This window comes from Heterodontus francisci, chromosome 15 (assembly GCF_036365525.1).
Source record: "Heterodontus francisci isolate sHetFra1 chromosome 15, sHetFra1.hap1, whole genome shotgun sequence".
NCBI lineage: Eukaryota > Metazoa > Chordata > Chondrichthyes > Heterodontiformes > Heterodontidae > Heterodontus > Heterodontus francisci.
Window position 1 is genome coordinate 83,987,553 of NC_090385.1, and position 16,826 is coordinate 84,004,378.

The 16,826-nt window shown below is 39.8% G+C and overlaps 1 protein-coding gene across 8 annotated transcripts in view; it reads right to left on the reverse strand.

Annotated features, from left to right (window-relative positions):
* brwd3 (bromodomain and WD repeat domain containing 3) overlaps positions 1-14,469 on the reverse strand; it is a 114,893-nt gene extending 100,424 nt beyond the window's left edge. For 3 of the 8 annotated variants that reach the window (XR_010976479.1, XM_068047771.1, XM_068047772.1), the window contains exons 1-8: positions 14,072-14,467; positions 13,876-13,934; positions 13,746-13,775; positions 13,471-13,530; positions 7,498-7,648; positions 6,739-6,837; positions 5,234-5,394; positions 3,759-3,980 (exon numbers count right to left, since the gene is read on the reverse strand). Coding sequence is in view for 7 of the 8 variants with exons in the window: in XM_068047771.1 (XP_067903872.1) it covers positions 3,759-3,980; positions 5,234-5,394; positions 6,739-6,837; positions 7,498-7,648; positions 13,471-13,530; positions 13,746-13,775; positions 13,876-13,934; positions 14,072-14,120 (831 nt within the window). In the remaining variant the exon portion in view is untranslated. Of the gene's footprint in view, positions 1-3,758; positions 3,981-5,233; positions 5,395-6,738; positions 6,838-7,497; positions 7,649-13,470; positions 13,531-13,745; positions 13,776-13,875; positions 13,935-14,071 lie in introns of all 8 variants that reach the window. The other 5 variants (XM_068047768.1, XM_068047767.1, XM_068047770.1 and 2 more) reach the window with 4 other exon arrangements.
* Between the last annotated feature and the right edge of the window lie 2,357 nt (positions 14,470-16,826).

Sequence of the window (16,826 nt, forward strand, 5' to 3'; positions counted from 1 at the left end):
CAATTCCTTAGTTGGGCATGGGTCCAAAGCACCAAAGATTTTCAATTTCATTATACAAATAGGTTGCCCCCACATCACATTAGTCAATTAGTACCATTGTGGAAGATGTCAGCACATTCCCCGATGGTTCAGCAAGTTCATCCAGTAACTGATCCATAGAGGCTGGGAAGTTGTAGTTTGATCCCCATTCTGGGTTTTGCTTGCTGATTTTGACAGGGGAAGTACTAGAGGCACTGCAATTAACCTCAGTTTCCCAGGCTTGGGAGGTGAACTTCAGTCAAGTTTTCTGCCCTTGAAATCTATCCAAAGACCCCTTATGGATGCACGCACAAGCATTAGGTGAGAAGAAAATCAGGCTCACCAGTGATGCTTCTCATGACTGTATAAGCCCACCACTCAGGCAAGGTATGAATGTTGACTTGGGCAAGGGACATGTGTCTAACTGTAATCTAGCTAAGAATAACATTGCTCCCAACTTAATAATCAAGATGGGAAATTTAGTCTAATTCTCTGTCTGCTCATTTTCCTTCCCATTTCTGATTATGTCCATATTAGCAACAAAACACAGTAATATATCTATATGTATCCACTGCGCGTGGCTGCTTTTGATGACATCATACAAATTTCACATTGTGACTGTAGTATAAAATAAGGTAAAAATGTAAGATTGCATTTAAACCTAATATTATAATTCTCCAACTAAATTAGACCAAAGTAGTTGCACTTGATGTGGAGAATTAATTCTACAACTGAAGTGAGGGGAATGAAGTGGGATTCAGTGGAGCATGTTTCAATGGGAGAACATTTGGGAAACAGTGATCACAATATTATGTTTACAGTAGTCATGGAAAAGAGCATGGGAAAATCAAATATGAAAATATTCAACTGGAGGGCTAATTTCAGTGATTTGAAAAGGAATCTGGTCCAGATGAATTAGAATCAAAGACTGGCCGATAAAACATTAAATGAGCAATAAGAGGTCTTCAAAGAGGAGATAGTTTGGATACAGACTAGACATTTCCAAAAGGGGAAAGGAAGCACATCCAAAGCTAGAGCTACCTGGATGACTAAAGATAGAGCTTAAAATGAAACAGAAAAAGCAAGCTTATGATAAATGTTGAGTTCATAATTCAGCAGCGAAAAGTGCTGAATACAAAAACTACGCAAAGAACTGATAAAGGAAATGTGGGGCAAAGAATGTATGAGAATAGAACAGATGAACACTTAACAGAAAAGGGAACCCAAAAATCTTTTACAAATCGCATAAATAGTAAAAAGGTAGTCAAAGGAAGCATGGAGTCAATTAGGGACAAAAATAGGTCTCGTTATGGAGTCAGAGGGCATGGCTGTGGTACAAAATGAGTGCTTTGTTGCCAATGCCACAGTAAAAGAGTAGTAGAGAAATTGGCTAAGATAAAAATAGATAAAAGAGAAGGTAATTAAAAGATTGCATAAATTGCAAAGAAAAAGTGCACCAAGTAGAAAAGTCACCCAGTTAAAGGCCTGCTACCCGACCGAACCCAATGGGACCAGACGACGTGTCGGCTCCGGTCCGGGATGGGTCACCTTTCCCGGTCGGACACACACAGCAAGTAGTGTTACAAGTAAAAAACCTACCTGGGCTGGGAGTCCGGGACGTCAAAGAGGGAAACTCCAAGTCTGCGCAGCGAGCGTCTCTATGACGTCATCACGCTCATGCTGCAGCTTCCTGCAGATTCGGAGTTGCAAGGTAGGTAAAGGGAACATTCTGGTGGTTGGGTCCGACTCGGGTCGGGTCAGGTCGGGCGCGGGAAAAAAATGGAGGGACTCGGTCCAGGTCGGGCTGGGGTCTGATGTGGTACTGTTGGGCTCGGGTCGGGTTTTTCTTTTCGTGATCTGAGCAGCCCTTTACACCCAGTCCAGATGAGATGCATCCTAAAATAAAAGCAAAATACTGCAGATGCTGAAAATCTGAAACAAAAACAGGAAGCGACGGAAACACTAAACAGGTCAGGCAGCATCCGTGGAGAGAAAAGCAGAGTCAATGCCTCAGGTCACAGGTGTTGACTCTGCTTCCCTCTCCATGGATGCTGCCTGACATGCTGAGTGCTTCCAGCACTTTCTGTTTTTGTTTGAGATGCATCTAGGTTGCTGAGGGAAGTAAGGGTGGATATTGCGAAGGCTCTGGCCACAAACTTCCAATCCTCCTTAGATACGACAGTGGTACCAGAGGAGTGAAGGATTGTAAATGTTACACCCCTATTCAAAAAGTAGAGAGAGATAAAACTGGCAGTTAGGATCCATCAGCCTAATGTCAGTGGTGGGGAAACTGGGAGGGAATCAACTGTCACTTGGAAGAATGATGTTTAATAAATGACAGCCAACATGGATTTGTTAAAGGTAAATTGCTTCTGACTGGATTTGAATTTTTCGATGAAAAACAGAATGGGTTGATGAAGGTAGTGAAGTTGATTTGTACATGGACTTTCAGAATTAATTTGGTAAAGTGTCACGTAATAGATTTGTTAGCAAATTTGAAGCCCATTGCATTAAACAGGTGGTGGATGCATGGATACAAAATTAGCTAACTGACAGAAAGCAGAGTCATGGTGAAAGGTTGTTTTCGGACTAGAGAGAAGTGCACAGTGATGTTCCCCAAGGATCAATGTTAGAACTACTGCTCTTTTTGATATACATTAATGGCCTGGACTTGGGTATACAGGCCATAATTCTAAAGTTTGCAGTTGACATGAAACTTGGAAATGTAGTGAACAGTGAAGAGGATAGTAAAAGATTTCAGGAGGACATAGACAGACTTGTATAGCAGGCAGATACAAAGCAGATAAAATTTAGAGTAGGGATGTGTGAAATGCTACATTTTAGTACAGAGAATGAGGAGAAACAAGGCAATATAAATTAAATAAAAGAGGTGCAGGAGCAGAGAGACCGAAGCGCGTACATACACAAATCTTTGAAAGTGAAGGACAAGTTGCAATGGCTGTTAAAAAGACATACACAATCCTATGTTTTATAAATAGAGGCATACAGTACAAGAGAAAGGAAGTTATGCTAAAACTTTATAAAATGCTGGTTAGGCCTCAACTGGAGTGGTCACTTTTGTGCATCACACTTTATTAGGAACGATGGCAAAGCTTTAGCGTGTGCAGGGGAGAACAGTATCAGGGTGAAACACTTCAGTTATGTGGAAAGACTAAAGTAATTGGGATTGTTCTTCTTAGAGCAGAGAAGGTTATGGAGAGATGCGATAGTCCTATGCACAATCTTGAAGGGCATGATAGAGTAAATAAAGAGAATTGATTCTAGTGGCAGATGGGTTGATAACCAGAGAACACAAGTTTGAGGTGACTGGCAAAAGAACCAGAGGGGGCAAGAAAAAAAATTCACAGCAAGATGTCATGCAACGAGTTACGATCTGGAATACACTGCCTAAAGGACTCAACTTTCAAAAGGGATTTGGATAAATACTGGAAAAGGAAAAAAATTGCTGGCTATGGGGATAGAGATGGGCATGAGGCTATGTTCATATGACTATGTTGGCTCTTTCAATGAGCCAACATAGGCATAATAGGCCCAATGGCTTCCTGTGTGCTGCATCAATCTATGATACTAAGATATGTTTTTTAAGAATCGCAACAAGGCTATTTAAAACTCATTTTACTTTTCATGGCATTATTTATGAAAGTATTTTCATTGTTATTTCCAAAAATAGGCAATTCAGAAGAAACAAACAGACATGGAACAGGATCCAATCCCATTACCAATAAAGAGGTTATAGATCCAGTATGCCCTTGTAATACAGCAACAGGAGCACACGTCCGTAAGCACCAAACACGGATCACTTTATCACAGCTGCCTGCAGCAATTAATGTGTTCTCGTAGTTAACAGCCATATCAGAAATCTCAGCTGAGTGCCCACGCAGAGTGGACAGGAGTCGTCCATCATCAGTGGCCCAAATCTTCACCAAGCAATCATCTGAACCCTAGAAATAGTACAGCAGATTTTAAATACTGGAATATAAGCTGCTCAATGTTTAAGCTAAAATCACATTACATGAATATCCAAGTATTGAACTTTGCTTCAAAATCAATCTTGCAATCCATAGCCATAGCTGCACAAATGCACGAAACTTCTTTTAAACGTAGATAACGTTATATTCGTGCTATAGACCAATACAAACATATACCTCAATGTGCATTCAAATTGATACATAAATATTAACAATTTGCCCTTCTGTGAATATAATAGCCCGAAGTCAATTGGAAGCTAACTGCTGTTGCTAAAGGAAGTTTGCGTCCAGATTGGCAGCTACCTGTAAATTCCCAGCTTCTTCCTTTGGGGAGCAGCCAAAAGAAACTAGTAGGATGTTTCTGTTTTGTTCATTAGTAGGTTTGTTATGACATATTGTTATACAGAAATTTACAGCACAACAAGGCCATTCAGCCCAGGAGGTCTATGTCAGCTTTTATACTCCAGACAAGCCTCCTCCCACCTTGTCATTTCACGTCAATATATCCTTCTATTCCTTTCTCCATCGCCTACTTCCCATTATCATCTTTGCAATTTGTCTCAGCCACTTCATGTGCTAACAAATGCCATATTCTCATTTTAAATATATATTTGAACCAAGCTACTTCAAAAGTGATACTAATCATGCATGTGCAACAGGTTGCATTGCCTTTCTTTTTATTATTTTAAGAAAATGTAACTTCTAATGTCCAGAGAAAGTTCAACAGAAAATACCCTCTAATTGGTTTCATGAAGTAAATTCAAGTTTTTTTTAAAATTTCAGTCTGACCAGAGGAGCTGGCCAACAATTAAACTCTAACTGACCCAGAAAGGAATCACAGCTTGGGCCCTTAAGGGGATGCACTAAGCTACACACACACACAAACACACCCTCTTTAGCAACAGAATAATACACTGTGAATTACATAATATACCACCCACACTTAGAAAGTATTGTCAAATCTATCATGAGCAGCATTTGCTTTATGAAAAATAAACTGCATGTTTTAAATATTTAACTAGTAACTTAATGAAATGCATACCTTGTATTTATATCCCAAGTAAAACATTAAGTATTTTTACAATTTTTACAAAATATTTTTGAAATTGAACTGCAGTAATTCACTACGTCACTGAGCAGCAAGATTACCATTCAACTCCATTCAATAATGTATTTTCTATGCTTTTTGATTATTGCTCATATTAAATGCTCAATGGTCTTCTCACCGTGAAAATTCTCCTCCCTGTACGGTCGAAAGCTACACAATACACAGAAGAAAGATGCCCAAGTATCCTCTTGTACATTTTCACATGCTGGTACACAACAACAGGAAAAACATGGCTGTGCCGTCCACATCCTGTCAGCTGTTTGGCATTAGTGATATTAGCTGAAATAGCAAATAATGAGAAATGTGGAGACCCCATAGTCATACTTCATGTAATATCAATCTTCCCAAATTAAAAAAGAACTATGGCAATATATGTTTATGTCGAGAGGGAGAAAGTATTCTCTGTATTTAAAAAAATAGATTTTTAAATGTGCAATGGACCTGTAAAGGATGTACACTCCTTCACTGTGCTATGAAGCTGCATTAGCTAATTCTTTACCATGCCTTGAAATTAAACTTCCATTCTCTCATGTATTGTATCCTTTGTTAATTAAATTGGGTTCAAGAATAATTTATTGGAGTCCCTCAACCCAAAAGACTGAAATAAACCTTCTCCAGCCATTATCTGAACTACAACCTGTTGTCAGTCAGCAGTTTAAACAAGGGCCGGAATTTTACAGGGTGCCCAATTGAGACCACCCCCGCTTCCCCAACCAGCCACAGGACCCAAGACGCCTCCCTTCCCCCCAAAAGACCACCCTTACCTCGCCGGGGCCCAAACAATAACCCCCGGCGAGGCAAACCAAACTTACCTGCACTCCTGGCTCCAGATCCTTGGCTGGGCTGCAGTCACGGCAGTGGCCACCGCTCCCGGTGGCGCTGCTGGGACTAAGAGCTGCCAGCCCGATGATTGGCTGGCAGATCAATGAGGCAGGACTTCCTCCCTCAAGTGGGTGGAAGTTCCACCTTGGAACAATCAAAGCCTGGGGACCAGTAAAATGCAGGACGACCCCCAGGCTGGGCAGAAGCGGGGTCGCCCCCGACTTCTACGTCGGTGGCCAACTCCCACCAGCCCGACATAAAATCCAGCCCAAGGAGTAAAATGCCAAGTTAGATTCACAGTTTTATAGCTTTCTTTCTCTTCCTCGTACCTGATACTAAATATTGAGAAATGATTTTGTGAATAGGTATGCCAAAACAAAGACAACAGAAAATAGGCTATTCAATTCATAGTATTTTAAAATATAAATATCTAATTTCGCATTTTTTCATGAATTTCATACTTTCTATATGCACTTTATAATGCAGTTTTATTTATGCTTCTGCTGGTAGCATGGAATCACTCTTCTCAGCAACAGTTTTAAAAACGCCAGTTTGGCCAGAGGATCTACCCAAGAACAACTAACCTTTAACTGGCCCAGGAATCACAACTTGGGACCTTAAGAGATACATTTTAGCAACAGAATACTAAGCGTTACATAACACCAGCAAAACCTGAGTGATTCTGTAGCCCCCATTCCATTAAATTCATGTTTGTTTGCCCACCACAATTTCACAATGCAGAAATAATAATTATGAGCACACCAGGCTATCAATAGCTTTAACACTATCTTTCTGACTTACCAACATTTGGAGGTTTCCCATAATGCACAGGTGGTTCTGGTGGCCTGCCTCGATGAAGGGCAGCAAAGGCTGAACCTTTCCATGCTATATGTTTGCAATCTGTAACAAAAAAAGTTACCACTGAATCATGCGAATTTAAGTATAATCTGTGTTATACATGGTTGGAAAGTGACTGAACAATAGTTCTTAACCACACTTCTTAGTGGAGCTTCAGGCAAGGTATATATAAACCGGGTTGTGTCAAAAGCTTCATAATACCAAAGGTTGTGTGTAAGTTTGATTGTATTCAGCTTTTAGTTCATCCTTAGTAACTTGCAGAATTTTAAGCAAAGAGAGACTGCATTTAATGCCAAAAGACCCAATCAAGCCCACAAGTACCATCTAAATGCACTGGTTTGATTTATGTTAAGGTGGCAGTCGTTTTGCAGCTACTTTAAATATCGCAAATTAAAAAGTGATTTTTTAAAATTTGATAAAGACAGTGCAGCTGCCTAATGATGCTAGATAATTTTCCAGTTCTATCAAGATCACAAGTGTATGTGGTGTGTCAAAGGTGATGCATTCATCAATTATAATTTTTCATTTTAGCAATCCTTTCAATAAATATACTCGAGGAGTTTCTAAAAGTACAATAGATCAGAGAAGTACATTATTTTCCGCAAAATAACCAGTGCATTTAAACTCACAATGAATTAAATTAGTCACCAATGAAAGTCAGTAGCACACTAAACAAGAGAATGCATCTTCCATTTTATTTACCTTTTGCAGTCCGTAATAATGACTGTCGTCCCACTCCCAGTAATGTTTGCACTCCAGGGACACTGGGTGGTATCTCTTTATCCAAAAGGGGACCAATTCGCTGACAAATTTGCAGTAAGTGATCTGAAGACACATGTTTATTAGCTAAAACCTAAACAAAGTCAAAAAGAATTATGTTGGCTCACTCACATTTCCACTCAAGTCCCTTTGACTCAATTTTTTTTTCACATTGCTGCAAATCATTACAGAATCAGAAAACTGGATTAGAAATTACTCTTAGTAGATATTACTTACACATTCGAAAAAAGTTCAAGCTTATTAAAGAGTTAACATGTCAGCTGTGGCTCAGTTGTAGCACTCTCATCTGAGTCACAACGTTCCGGGTTCAAGTCCCACTCCAGGGCTTGAGCGCAAAAATCAAGGCTAATACTCCAGTGCAGTACTGAGGGAGCGCTGCACTGTTGGAGGTGCCATCTCTCGGATGAGACGTTAAACCGAGGTCCCATCTGCATGCTCGGGTGGATGTAAAAGATCTCATGGCACTATTTTAAAGATGAGCAAGGGAGTTATCGCTGGTGTCCTGGCCAATATTTATCCTCAAATCAACATCACACAAACAGATTACCTGGTCATTATCACATTGTTGTTTATGGGAGTTTCCTGTGCGCACACTGGCTGCTGCACTTCCTGCATTAAAACAATGACTACACTTCAAAAAGTACTTAATTGGTTGTAAAGCGCTTTGAGATGTCCAGTGATCGTGCAAGGCGCTATATAATTGCAAGTATTTCTTTCTTTAGTTCTTTAGATAAATTAACAGTTTTTATTACTTCCACCACTAATAAAGAAACTGATCAAAAACTGAAAAGTGACTTGAGTTAAATTTGCACAACCTCAGAAGTATATCAAACATATGAAGAGATATTAAAAGCTTGGACTAATTTCCAGTATTTATACTCAGGACTAACCAAGCAGGGTCCAGCATATTTTAGGATAGAACACAATCAGTAAATACATTTTATATTAGAGTTTAAGTAAATTAAGTTATCCTATTTACCAATAAAATTAGCTATGTAACAACTTTCGTTATGTCCCTCGCATCCTAACGTCTCAATCCAAAAAACCTCTTGTAGTACAAATCTGCTACTGACTTCAGCAGCTAAGTTGGCATTAAATTTATGCCTCCCATCTGTGGAGTAAATCTGCAGAGGTTAAAAGGACATACCAGAATTATACCTTAGTGTATGTTTATGACTACAAAAAAGCATTAGTGGGAAAAAAAATGCAGTTCTTCAATAAGCACACCCCCAACCCGCTCAAAAGACTCACCTACACAAAGCGAAATGCCATATCTGCTTGACCTGACAGCCAACTTCAGATAAATTCCAATTTGAAATGAAATTTTGAGAGGCTGATTTAGCCCAGAGATGATTCCTCTGTTTACTACTTATAGCAAAATGCTATAAATTTCACCAAAGTGACCAGAAGTGCAACTTCCTTTGGAATGATGACACAGCCCAGTAGTCGAATAAGTATACAATCCTTTTACTTTAGCATTCATTCAGGTTTTAACTGAATGGACCAAGCCATAGAAATGTAGTTTCATGCTTTGCACAGCCAGGATCCCACTGAAGGATAACTAACTCCAGGGTAACAGAAGGAGGCTATACTTCTCAATTGCCAAATAATTCTACAAAGTTACAAATGGAGTTCTGAACCCTTAATGGCATCATTCAATTCTCTCTTGTTCCTAGGTTTTAGATATTACAACAGTTAGATTGAATCAATAAGAGAATGGAGAGATTGGTTGCTCAGTGGGTAGCCATTCTCCTCAAGTTTGATTCCATTCCAAGCTGTTGGATCAAAAATGTCCTTATTGCAATGAGTTTGGGCTGTCTTCGCCCAGGGTGTGGTGGGCACAAGGTCACAACATAAAATTAACCTCAATCAGATGGGAACGCACGCTGCAAATAAACCTAGTCAGCAATTTAAAAACATAAGACAAAGAAACATGTGGGAATTCCAGAGAGAAAAAGTTCTATGTCGCATATACCAGTGTTCTTCCCAACTCCTGTTTCCAGGGACAACCGGATACAAATTGTATTAAAATAGATTGCACTATATAATTCAGAGTGACTCTAAGGAGGTGTTATACTACAGATAGTAGTTATTTGTAACATGTAGCTAGAAAACCCAAGTTATCATGCAGACTGAACATTGCAGCTTCACACTAAGCTGGAGTCGTACTTCACCCTGGAAAAAGTTTAGGTACTATGAGATTAACTACTAAAGTGATCTTGCATAATCTGCCTTCAGTGACAAATGAAACCATTAATCACTAACCTAACTCCGAAGTTATAATGCTGGGCTTGCATTGACTAGCATCTCAAACTACTTTATATAGAACAAAAGTAGTATAACAGTACTTTAAATATATTTTTCCAGATCAGCAATTTTTGGATTGAAACAGTTCTATTACCAGACCAAAACTGATGCAAAATCACAGCAAACAATAATTTTGGCAGCCCATACGCTAAAAATAAAACCACCCCACCTCAACTGTTATCATTTAATCTAATTTTTTTTTTAATCAGCCCTCAAAAAAGATAATATGGTTAAATCTGGGAGCTCCTGACTCATGATTTCTTTTTAATACACATGAATTAATCCAAAAATTACATGTACAAAGCACCAAAAGTTACTGATCAATGAATACTTGCTACTGAACTGCACATTTCACACACCAACTTAAATATTACGACACATTTATGAGAATATCAGTTGCCAAATAGAGGCCTGTAAATTATGAAAAAAAATCAAATCCAACATTCAGATCTTAAGCTCAGTGCTAGGTGCATAAACTTCCCATTCCCATATTTCAAAATTCACACTCTTTGCCACTAAAAGGCATTTAACACATCTGAACAGCCACCAGAAATGTCTTGCCAATAGGCAGTTCTTTCAAAGAACAATTTCATATGTCAAACTGGAGTCTAAATACATCAGTTTCAAATTCAGAGTCATGCAATCTTAATCTGAATAATGAACAAATAAATCATATGCAACATCACCAACCTAAATGAAGAACGACCAGGTAAACATTTCTATCCTTCCAGGATTTACGCTACATGATTAAAGGTTGCTCAAAAGTTCAAATATTACACACGCTAACAGAATAGACAAATACCAAATTCACAGAAAATTTATTTTGGATGCACATTGTTAAATGTTTCTAGATTAAAACAACTTGGTTAGCCACCACAAATTCAGTCAGAAAACATATTATAATCAATTTATGCTCCATGGATACTTTGGCACATGCCACTCTTACTTTGGTATCACATTTCTACAACTCACTTTTGCAATTTTACCTCATCTACATTTTTTTATATATATCTCCATCAGTTTAGTTTCAACCATTTAGCGATTGTTCTTAGAAAAACACTTAAGAAGTATGTCGCAAATAACAGGCTGCAATTATACATACATGAAATTTAACTTACAGTATGAAAATGTTGTACACACCCATGTTTCATATCAAAGTGCAGAGTCTTAGACCATCCTTCATCAGATGTTTATATAAAAACTATTTTCATACACCACACTAAATCAAAATGGTTTCTCATGGTTGCACAATACCATAAGCTCATTAGGTGCAACTATGAATGCAAACATTTAATCCAAATGTAAATTCTTTTATACGCTAAAAACCCTAAACACACAGCAACTTACAATACTCAATACAAATTCCAGCTCTCTCATTGCACAATATTTTCACAATTTTCTTTCGCAATGCATTACTTTTCTTCACTGTTTTGATTTCTCTAATGCAATTTGGTATAAGCTTACAAGAGAAGTTTGGCTACATTACGAATTCACATGAATGTTTACAATCAAATTTTAAAAAAATCATGGCAGAAGGGAATTTCATTCCCACTGCACTATAAACCTTCAATTGCTTATGTTGTCACAGCATGCCACAAAACTCAATTGAACAGTACCGTATGCCATTGAAACTAGTCCAACTTGTCACTTAAGAACCAACTGTGCTTCTGCTATCCTATGTTCATATTTTCACATTAATGAATCACCACTGCACCCAAATGGTCTTAAGCATTCACCATAATTCACCTCTCCAAATTGTTGTTAGAGCAATGCCAGCGAGTGCATAAAAATCAAGCAGAGGCTTTTAAATAGTCAGAAATGGGATCACATGTTTCACTCAGTACCAAACCAAACCTTCACCTGACTGAAGTACAATATTCAACCATCTTGCAGCCAGATGAACAACATCTTCTGTAAGTTATTTCTTGTTGTAACAACTACAAGATCCTCAACACCCTTTTTTGGTCATGTACTCAGCATCAGACATTTCGAAACAAGGTACAGCTTTGCAGCAAACTGCACAACGGTACACCCCTTAAGTACAGGATCCAGATGTGGCATATAAAGGCCCTTGGGGTCTCTGAGCTCTAGAAATCCAAACTGCTCAAGAGTTACTGCCTAGATGAGACCTACTAACAAAGAACTATGTGAGGGTCACAGTGGTAAGACTGTAGATAATATGGTCAAAGGGGATTCAGGAATGTTGATTGCAAATGTGGCAAACAACTGATGCATTGAATAGGGAAATCCAGACAGCTGCTTCTCTACAGCATTTAATACCTGAAAATCATCAGTATGGACATATGTAACTAACTGGATAAGTTGGCAATATGCTAAAGTAACTGCATTCGCAAATATCCACAGAGTTTTTATGCCAAATTAATGTTATAGTTTATAATAAACTAAATATAATGAAAATAAATCCTATTCTTAATTGAAGAGACTGAAGCTTTTAATACTTGCAACTAAGACAACTAATTTATAAACGTACAGTTAAATTGTAACTTGGAAGGATTTTCAATGTTTCAAATTTGTTCGAATAAATGAAATTGTTTAGTATAGGAAATCCACTGCACTGTTAAATAAAAATGCAATACCTGGAAGAAACAAATTACATTAACAAATCAAATTAATTCTAAGAATTAATCCTTCCAAATGACCCTACAATAAAATATATCCCTTGAAACAAACAATGTATAACCTATGACTATGAATAGCCAGTGAACAAAATTTTAATCACTGAATTGAAAGCACAATTTAGTGCAAAATAGAAACAAAGGACAAAAAACAAATATTCAGTTATTCTTTGTTTAATTTAATTACATGTTATGAAATCTGAAATGGGATAGGTTTAGAACGAAAAACGAAGTAATTTTTATTTCCCTTCCAAGTATCTTTGTGCATTCTTTTGTACTATTTTCAACCTGTACTGTCACTCATCTATTGCTGAAACAATGAGGGACAGGACTAAAAACACACATCGCCAAGCACCCTACACTTCATTACATGCAGAGGAACATGTTTTAAGTGTTGCAGCACAATTTCCAAAGTAACCAATGGAAAAAAGGAAAAGATGGCAAACAATGGACTAGTCATTGCTGTAAGATATTCCAGCTGTCTATTATGTGCAGTCAGTATAAGGCAATGCTAATGAATTGGCAGACGTGCTCGCCATCAGCTTCCTGTATCAGAGTCTGCCCCGTCAAGCGGCCAATGGGAGAAGGCGTCACATTCCACTCAGCCTTAGCAACAGATCAGAGCTGCTTTCCGATTGGAGGAGATCCCAATATGCCGACGTAATCTCCATCGCCCCCAAAACCATTATCTGCAATAAGCGCTTTATTTTCACCGAAATCGCTTTATTTCCTTTAATTTTAAACCCCGATTTTCACATCGATTTCTGAGGGTACGTGTCACTCAACCAAAGCGGGCCGTGTCGATTCAGCAGCATCAAAATGTTAAATGGCCCGAGTTGTTTTCCTTTTAAAAAGAGTTCCCTTTTTGTTAAGGAGCTTTTTTTTGCGGGAGATTCAATTTGACCGAAAAGAAAAGTTTTTTCGTCTAAGTCCTTTAAAAAAAAACACTCACCAGGCTCTCGAAACTCCTGCGGTGTTCCTTCCCTTCCCAGTCCAGGCGCTTCGGGATCAGCTGAGGAAAAAGGAAATGTTGGAGGACCGGGGGTGGGGGGGGGGGGGGAGAGGGGGAGGAGAGAGATGTGAAAAGAAAAAGAGAATAAAATATTTGCCGCTGAAACGTTTCGGGCCGTCAATCGACATTAAAATTACCCGCAGAAAGGGGAGGTTAAAGGGATTGAAAGGGGGTGGGAAGAAAGGTGAGCAAAAACGGGCAGCAGCTGTTTTTACCTGATATTCCTCCAGTTCCTGGATCAAGACCTGTAATAAGAGACAGAAACTGAGTCAGTGAGGGGTTGAAACACCGGGGAAAGAGGCCGTCACTTTACAAACCGGCCTCCACACAGGAGGATCTACTTACCCGTGCCGACTTCTGACAGGGTCCGGATAGGAGGAAGCGGGCGATCAGGTAGTAAAGCTCTGCCGCGTGAGAGAGAGAGAAGGAAAAGTCAACAGGACGCCGGCTTTTCACTGATTAAAACCGCAGCAACACAATCTCATCCCCCCTTACCCGCCATGACCCCCCCCCCAAAACAAAATAACCAACCAACACCCACCCCACTCCAGCTGCGAGGCTCGGCTGGAGTCGGCGCGTTTATCCGCCATGTTCCCGGTGGATCTGCAGCTCCGGTGCGGTGTCGCCGTCTCTCACTTCCCGGCTCCCCCACCGCTTGCCTCCGTCGCCATTCAGGGTACGGCGGCCGCATCACACCCCCCTCACACCGCCTCCCTTCAGCCTTCCGCCGCCCACAAATAGTTCACGAATTTTTCCCTCTCTTTCACCCCGTTTTTCCTCAACACGCGATGGCAAAAGTCACCTGACCGATGGTGCTCGATCGCTATAGGATTCTAATTTAGTAATAAATGGGGATTCGACGCCTGTTGTTGACTATAGGAGGTGGCGGGGGGTGAAAAGCCGATCTAGCGGAGGGATACGTTCTTATTTTCTACACGCTCTGGGCTCGAGTGGACGGAACGTGATGGAGGAAGAGACCGTGCGGCAGGCTGATTGACAGTGACATGGACCAATAGGAAGCGTCTGACTGGGTTTTTAAACGCTTTAAAGAGGCAGTCGAGCCAATCGGTGAGGAGCATGTGGGCGGGACTGCGGTTTATGACGTTATTTTGCAGGGCGAGGTGGCGGCGGTTTGTCCGGTGGAAGTGGTGGTGTAGTGGCTGGTTTGAAGGCTTGTGTTTGGACAAAGAGCTCATTTAGTGCCTGATCATTCTGGCGAATGGCTCTGGTTAATCTTCAGACTATGCTGCAGGCCTCGGTATTTCCATGGTTCACGGCTGCGGCTGGATGGTGTATAGGAACCCCATAAACCGTGGGGTCAGGCCCCGGGGGGTTGGATTGTGGAAGCTCCGTGTACCGGTGGATGGCAAATGGGATTTGTTCTTGGTAACTCGCCATGACAAGCCAGATCCATCCGACTGTAGCCGCGGCTGAATGAAGGAAGCTTCCAATGCCGCACTCGCCCTTTATTAGCGAACTGATTAAAACTACTCGACAGGGCACCAGTAGACTGAGCTCACTATTCTCTCTGCTATACTTGATGCGTTAAATTTTTATAGAAATAAGGGTCATTTTGCTAAAGTGGAAAAGTTTACTACAAATAAGGAGGCTATTCGGTCCATCCTGAATAGGCTGGCCAAAAAAAAGCTATCTAGCCTAATCCCACTTTCTAGTTCTTGGTCTAGCTCTATAGGTTATGGCACCTAAAATGCATATTCAGTACTTTTAAGATATTGTGGTCTACCTTCACCAGCCTTTCAGGTAGTGACTTCCAGATCTCCACCAGTCTCTGGGTGAAAATGTTATCCTCAACTCTTCTCTAATTCTTCCACCAATTACTTTAAACCTGCCCCCCTCTCTGTTCAGGGAAATAAGTCCTTGATATCCTCGGCTCCTGAATTTTAATACAGCTCAATTAAATCTGCCCTCAGCTTCCTGTTCTGAAGAAAACAAACCCTATCCAATCTTTTCTCATAGCTAAAACTCTCCATTCTGGGCAGCATCCTCCTGTCTAGTACAATCACATCTTTCTTGTAATGTGGTGATTAGAACAGTATGCAGTACTTTAGCTGTGCCCTAACTAGTGTTTTATACAGTTTTAGCATAACCTCCCTGCTCTTGTATTCTTTGCTTTTGCTGATAAAGGGAAGTATCCAGTATGCTGCCTTACCTTATCAACCTCTCCTACCTTTTTCATATAGTGTACTCCAGACTACTGGATCAGTAATACTAAATTAGTCAGTTCTGTTTTTTACTTTCTAATGCTTATTTTTGTAAAATTGGTAAATGTAGTGTTTTATGATTCTAACAAGATGGAAATAATACAGCACTCCATTTTGCCCATTGTACCTGTGCTGGCTTTTTGATAGAGCTATCCAATTAGTCTCACTGCATGCTCTTTCTCTGTAGCTCTGTAGTTTTTTTTCTCCTTATCCAATTCCCTTTTGAAAGTTACTATTGAATCTGATTCCATCACCCTTTCAGACTGTGCATTCCAGATCACAAGAGCTCTGCATTGAAAATGTTTCCTCTTCTTGCCTCTGGTTCTTTTGCCAATCACTTTCATCTGTGTCCTCTGGTTTCTGACCCTTCTGCTACTGGATGGAAACAGCAAGTAAGGAGAAACTATCTCAATTGACTTTGAACACCTCTATCAAATCTGTTAACCTTCTTGACAGTAAGAACAGGTACAGCTTCTGTAGTCTGTCCTCATCCCTGGTGCCAGTCTAGTAAAGCTGTTTTGCAGCCTCTCCAAGGCTTCCTAAAGTGTGGTACCAAGAATTGAACATGATACTCAAGCTGAGGCTTAACCAGTATTCTATAAAGGTTTAGCATAACTTCCTTGCTTTTGTACTTTCCTTTGTTTTTGCCTCTATTTGTAAAGACAAGGATCTTGTATGCCTTTTTAACAGCCTTTTCAACTTGTTCTGCCATCTTCAAAGATATGTGTATGTACACCCACCTGTGTCTGCTCCTGTACACCATAAAATTGTATGATTTAGTTCATATTGCCTTTCCTTATTGCTACCAAAATGTATCATTTCACTGCATTAAACTTCATCTGCTGTGCATCTGTCCATTTCACCAGTCTGTCTGTCCTCCTGAACTGTGTTATCCTGCTTGCTACATTCCTGTGTTTTGTGTCATCGCACACTTTGGATTTATAGCCTGTATAGCATGGTATTGTGCAATGAGATGGGAGTAATTAATGACCTCATAGTGAAGGCACCCCTAGGCAGCGATTTATAATATTGAATTTTACATTCAGTTTGAGGGAGAGAAGATTGGGTGTAAGA